Source organism: Natrix helvetica (genome assembly GCF_964273705.1).
Source record: "Natrix helvetica genome assembly, chromosome: 1".
NCBI lineage: Eukaryota > Metazoa > Chordata > Lepidosauria > Squamata > Natricidae > Natrix > Natrix helvetica.
In genome coordinates this window covers 13,591,782-13,597,781 of record NC_138548.1, presented here as the reverse complement: position 1 = coordinate 13,597,781, position 6,000 = coordinate 13,591,782, and the positions used below count along the sequence as shown (strand labels likewise).

The 6,000-nt window shown below is 39.7% G+C and overlaps 1 protein-coding gene across 3 annotated transcripts in view; it reads left to right on the top strand.

The window, feature by feature from the left end:
• The first annotated feature begins 3,881 nt into the window (after positions 1–3,881).
• Positions 3,882–6,000, top strand: part of HOMER3 (homer scaffold protein 3) — a 48,912-nt gene continuing 46,793 nt past the window's right edge. For all 3 annotated transcript variants that reach the window (XM_081959934.1, XM_081959933.1, XM_081959932.1), the window contains exons 1-2: positions 3,882–4,020; positions 4,417–4,615. In XM_081959934.1, coding sequence (XP_081816060.1) covers positions 4,611–4,615 — 5 coding nt within the window. In that variant the 5' untranslated portion in view covers positions 3,882–4,020; positions 4,417–4,610. The remainder of the gene's footprint in view (positions 4,021–4,416; positions 4,616–6,000) is intronic.

The window sequence follows — 6,000 nt, the reverse complement described above, 5'->3', positions numbered from 1 at the left end:
TTCCTGCCAGTTTCAGAATGTTCTGAAAAATAAATCTTTTGAAAAAAAGTTTTTATCAAGCCTCATTCTTCTTCCATATTGTTTCCCCTATTTTCATATCACTGTAGGCGAATGCCACGTCCATTTGGCAAATTATAAATACTTCTCATTTCTAATTCTTAAAATTAGTATAGCTATTCAAAACTGAGAAGTATTACGTATGGATTACAGAATGTTTGTGAACAACATTTTCTGTTCACACTAGACCAACCATTTGTTTTAAAGATGGGACTGTATTTTCCATTGTTGTATAAATGGAAAGAAATAACCCATTTCTATTGCTAAACTTCAAGAATTGCATTTGTCCACAGGACACTCTGCCATTGTAATGATTGCTTTCCAGAACTCTTGACTAATTAAAAATAGCAACTGTTCTTGCATCTGAGATTTCATTTTAGAATGTATAAGAATGATCTGCCCTTTGAAAAAGCCACTTTTCATAGTTATTTCTGAATCACTGATTTGCAGCAAGCCTCTGAAATGGAAGAAACAGTGATGCCTTTACATATGCAAAAATAATCTCTTTTTTTGAAGCAGTGATTTTGTTCCAAGAACTGAGCCAGTTAAACCAGATATTGAAAAGCAGTAAAATTGTCCATTTGATGACTGGCAATGAGTAACTCAGACCAGTGATTTTTCCAGGAGTGCATTAGGCACTCTTCTCTGAAAGCACATTGTTCTGTTTTGGGAATAACCGAGGGAGCTAATGGTACCTAATGCAGAAATAGAGCATCTACCTTCTCCAAGCAAAGGCTGATTGGAAGGAAGATATGCTTAAAGCAGAGATTCAGCAGGCAGGCTGCTGAGCATCTCTTGAAGAAAGTATCTTTGAACATTGGTGCGTCTGGCAGACTAGCCATTCTAGCAACTACAATGAGAAATTGTAGGTATTACAGCTTTCAAAAGTATGATCAGATAAAAATTCTGAGAGTGTCATGAATCCTGGGTTTACCTTGGATCTAAAGTGACACAACATTTCCTTGCTTTACCTTCACTTTCACTGTCCTTTCATTACCACTAGTAATGGAAGGCTAACGTTTTAAGTATTGAAAGGACATTTGGAAAAGTAGAGCAGACAGCATCCTCAACTTGCTAGCAATCGGCTATCTAATATTGACAGTCTTTTTTAGAAACTAATTATCTGGCGCAAGGCGGATTATTTTAATTGGGTCAACAGAAATAGGAGATGAATGTTGGTGGGATCACTTTGGATATCATGTCTTGTTCATCTAAAGGGCATCCTTGAAATTTGCAGTTGGAAATGTGAAGGGACAGTTTATTTGGAGCACTAATTACTCAGCTGTTCACAAGTTTCCACATGAAGTTCTCACTGAGACTTGTGACTCACAGTCTTTGAGATGTTGTTACTTGAACAGAAGGTTGGGTTCAGGACTCGCTGTAATCCATGTTCCTTGAAGGCAAGGCAAGGCTTAGCTCACTGATCGCCTGCTTGAGATTGTGATGTATCCACTGAAAGGAAAACAAAGAGAATCTTCCCCAATCTGGTGTTCTCCCAATTACTAGCTCCCATAAGGCCTAGTAATTAAGTAATTAAGTCAGACTGTTTGAAAATAATGGAATTGTCCTACAAACTAGGAAAGATCGCTCATCATACTAATTCTTTCCTAAGAAAAATTGGGGAAAGCTGATGTGCTCCAACATTTAGTAGCCAGTTAGTAGCGAAGCCATTAACCAAATTATGGAAGAAATTACCATGTGTGTTATGCATCCTCATTATCTTGTTCTTGTCCATAGACAAGCTTTTTTTATAAATGATCATGATAGCCATTGATTTAATCTTCACCTGTAAAAACTGCCTAATCTGTCTGGTATCTCACACATCTTCCAACAATAAACAGATATCCTGCAAAGCTTACAAGCTAGCCACAAAAGCAACTTGTTCTAGACAAAACACGAACTGTTGCTTGATATATTGCCTTTGAGTATGGCCGGGCCAGGGCTACATGATCATGAAGAAAAGTCAGGTCACCTCAGTCATCAGACATAATAGATGGAATAAGAAGCAAAAAAAAGTTTTTGAAAGAACAGATCAAACGGCCTAACAGTTGCCCTCAGATAGTTGGAGAATGATGTCCTAGTGCCTGTTTTAAGGCAATTGCCAGTCCAGTTGGCTTTTGTTTATAGAGATGTGCATGTCTGCATGAGCCATAGCCATACCAATGTTGACCAGGAATCTATTGTTTCTATTGACAGTCTTGAGGGAGAATACTGATGTCATCATTGCCTCTGCAGGCCTTCAAGGTCACGGAAACACCCAATGTCCCTGAGATGACACTCAATGTCCTTGGAAAACCTCCACGGGAGGTGGATGACTATTTCTGTATTTTTTTATCTTATCTGGAGTGTGCCAGTACTTCTGGGTGGAGAACTGGACAATGTAGCAAACACGTACCATATTTTTTGGACTATTAAGACGCTCTAGACTATAAGACACATATAGCTTTGGAGGAGCAAAACAAGATAGCTGCCACCACCTATCCCTACTGCCTGAAACGGGCTGAAAACGGGGTGCGTGAAGGCCAAAAATGGGGTGTGCGGAGGCAGCAACAGGTGGCAATCCCCACAGCCTAGAACAGCTGATAGGTGGTATTCTGGGAGGCAGATCCAACTGCCAATCAGCTGCTTGTGCTAATTCAGGCTGTGCTGAAGCTGACTGGGCTGTTTGCTGTTTTCTACAAGGAGGCAAATTGCTGGGAGGCAGAGGCCGGCGGTTGGGGGCCAGCAGGTGGGTGGGACTTCAGCAACATTTGCTCTATAAGACGCACAGACATTTCCACCCATGGGGGGGGGGGTGCGTCTTATAGTCTGAAAATATGGTAAATATGAGTATCAAAGTGTGTTCAGGGTTCCCTCTTGCTTTGAGAGGCTGTCTTTATTCAGCTGAATAAATGTGTAAAGCTTATGGAGGCAAATACCTAGACTCTATTTCTACCCAGCCACACCTGAAATCAGTAAAAGAACAAACAGCAACATTTCTTGGTCTGGTCCTGGTTTGTCTTTTCCCTCTAATTACCATGCTTGGGTAGAGATAGTATCCAGAAGAATGCTTGTGTTTTTTATCTTAGCATATTTCAGATGCAACTTAGTATTGAATAAATTATCTACAAATCAGCAGCATGGATAGTTCTTATTCTTTCCGGCTTCCTGGAAGCATCAATCAGTCAGGGTGCTAGAGTAAATATATTTATTTAATTAGATTTATTCACCACCCATCTTGTTGAATGTTCTGTGCCTGAGCTGGCTGGACAGCACTGTTTAAAACGATGGTAAAGATTGTGGTGATTACATTCTGTGAGCAAAGTTATAGTAAATTAAATATATTTAGTTTGCTAAAGTTGGCCAGATAGTTGAAGAACCTCAGGGGGGGTGTCTGCATTTTCCTGCTCTAGAAAACAGAATCCAGACTAATGGCTTCTAATTGCAATAAAGGCTTTAATTAAAGATTAAGAACTCTGTGGTCCTATGAGCTGTTCAACAAAATTAAGTGCACCAGAATATATTAGATTTCCTACCTGAGATCTTCGTAGAAGTTAATTAGGACTTCTTGGAATAAGACAACTTCAAGGTCCCTTCCAATTCTATGATTCCTAATAATAGATTTTTGTTAAACAATGGCTTCAGTTCCAACTGTGAAAGCTTCCAGGCCAGGGCCAATTCTAATCTTATAGCAACTTTCCTCTTGTCAATCGGATATTTGACGTTTAAAAAGGTTTTCATTGTGGGGCTCCGGCGTGACTGCAGAAGCTGTGGAGTCCGGTTTCCTCCAGCAGATGGCAATAAAGAGCCAACAAAGAAGCCACCCTCCCCGCCCCCGCCCGCCCCTTTGGAAATAACTCAGAAGAAATGTGATAGAAACGAAGCGGAGTTTGCAGATGAAGGAAGATAAATTAAAATAAAATAAAAATTTAAAGAAGGAGAACAAAGGTTGCCGGCATTATCCTGCATAAAAGAACAAAGTGGGTAAGCAGCTCCATTTTTAACGTGATTTTTTTCCCTTTTCGCTCTAAAGCTCTGCAGAGAAAGCGATCGGCTTGCCTGAAGCGCTAGAAAAGAGCGAGAAATATTTGCAACACAGAAACAACCACCACAAAAAAAGAGGACAATCTCCTGCTTCCATCCTCTTTCCAACTCAAGAGGAAGAAAGAGAAGCTGGGATTTTTTTAGGGGGGGAGAAAGAAAGTTCTTATCTCTAGGGTCCTTTCGGGTGATTTTGAAGGGAGTGCTTTTTGGAGCGAAAGGAACAGCTGCTCTCATCTTTATGCTTCTCTTCCCTCCCCACACCCTTGGGAACGTATAGAAGTGTGTGTGCTTATGTGTGTAAATGCGCATGTGGTAATGCTCTCCCTTTCTTTCAAGCCCTAGAATCCAACCCCGCCTTTTCCATCACAAAGTCATGGATTTCCAAAGTGAAATTCCGGAGGAAATTTGAGGAGTATCCGGATCCGGAGAAAGAGTGAACAGGGGAAGAAAAGAAAAAAAAAGAGGCAACGTGGAGATTCGATCAAAGGAACAACTGGAAAAAAGAGACCCTGGCAGGCGGGCAGGAGAAGATGGGGTGAGAAAACCAATCTTTGACCTTAACGGTGCTTGCAGAGAAATCAAAGAGTTTGACATTAATGGGTTGGGGGTGAGATTTTTTTTTTTTTAGTTTTGCTGTTTTAAAAAAATGAATCAACAAAGTTTATTAATTGAGGGAAGAGATAGTGTGGATTTCCTGCCATATGAGGTTTTAATGTGATGAAAAGAAAAGAAGGAATGTGGTGATATAAATCTTCCTGTAGATTAAAAGGATGGCATTTATTTTGTTTTTTGACTGTATCCACTTTAAATTAATACCGGTGCACATTTTGTTCTCTTCCCCCCCCCCCCCATTTCACACTTCCACTCTCTTTCACCACAACACACAAATGGTTCCCTTTTAAAGTAGCTTGTGAATGATCAGCCCTCCCTCCCCCATTCATTCCTGTTGAAATGTAGTGTCAATCTGCATATTGTAAGTCATATTACCCTGGTCGTCACCAACCAATACTTCCATGGGTCCATCAGTTTGACAAAGGGGTGGAGTTTGGCAATCCAAGCTTCTTTCCTCCATCCCATATATAAATATAAGCCCAAAGTGGACAGCAAGTAAGTTTTATTGCTGTGATCCCCTGTCCTTTTTAATCATCCCGTTATTGAATTATTGAATCATTGAATATAGATCACAAAAGCCAGCTCAAAGGTGCAGAATTTGGTTTGAGAAACCTAGTTGTTGATTTCCAGCAGGCCCCTGCCCTTCTAGCCTTCCAGAAAGTCTTAAAAATCTGGCTTTGGCCCCAGGCATTGGAATAGGATAAGGCTGAACACGTACACTTGGGGTGTTTTTTTTTTTAATAAAAAAAATGTTTTAGGGCACAGAAGTTGGAGGCTGGGTTTGGAGGGGATATTGGTTTTTGTTATTTCTTTATACCTTTATTGTTGTAGTTGTATATAAGTTGTAAGACATAAAATGGAGAATCATGTAAGCCTTGTAATTGCAAACATACATACTTTGACCCATTTCAATTGATAAGCAAACATGGAGGTGCAATCAACTTGATAGAAAAAAGCAGATATAAAGGGTGTAAGAATCCAGAGAGGGAGATAATATTGTCTAGGTTTATTAAAAGCAACATAATATACGGCATGCTATTATGTATTTTATTGTATATATATATATATATTTGTAATATACACTATGTCCACACTACTATGGAGAAAGGAAAGATCTTAGAAAGCTGAGTATTGGATGAAGGTGACAACTTGCAGGAATTTACTGGCACAAGATACCCTGCGCTTAATTCAAATGTTTTATGTGTGTATGTCGATTGATAGTATGTAATGATGTAAGATGCATAAGAGATTGATTAACCTTGTACTAGCTACCAGAATGTCTTTAGGGATCAACTAAGTGCTGCTGAA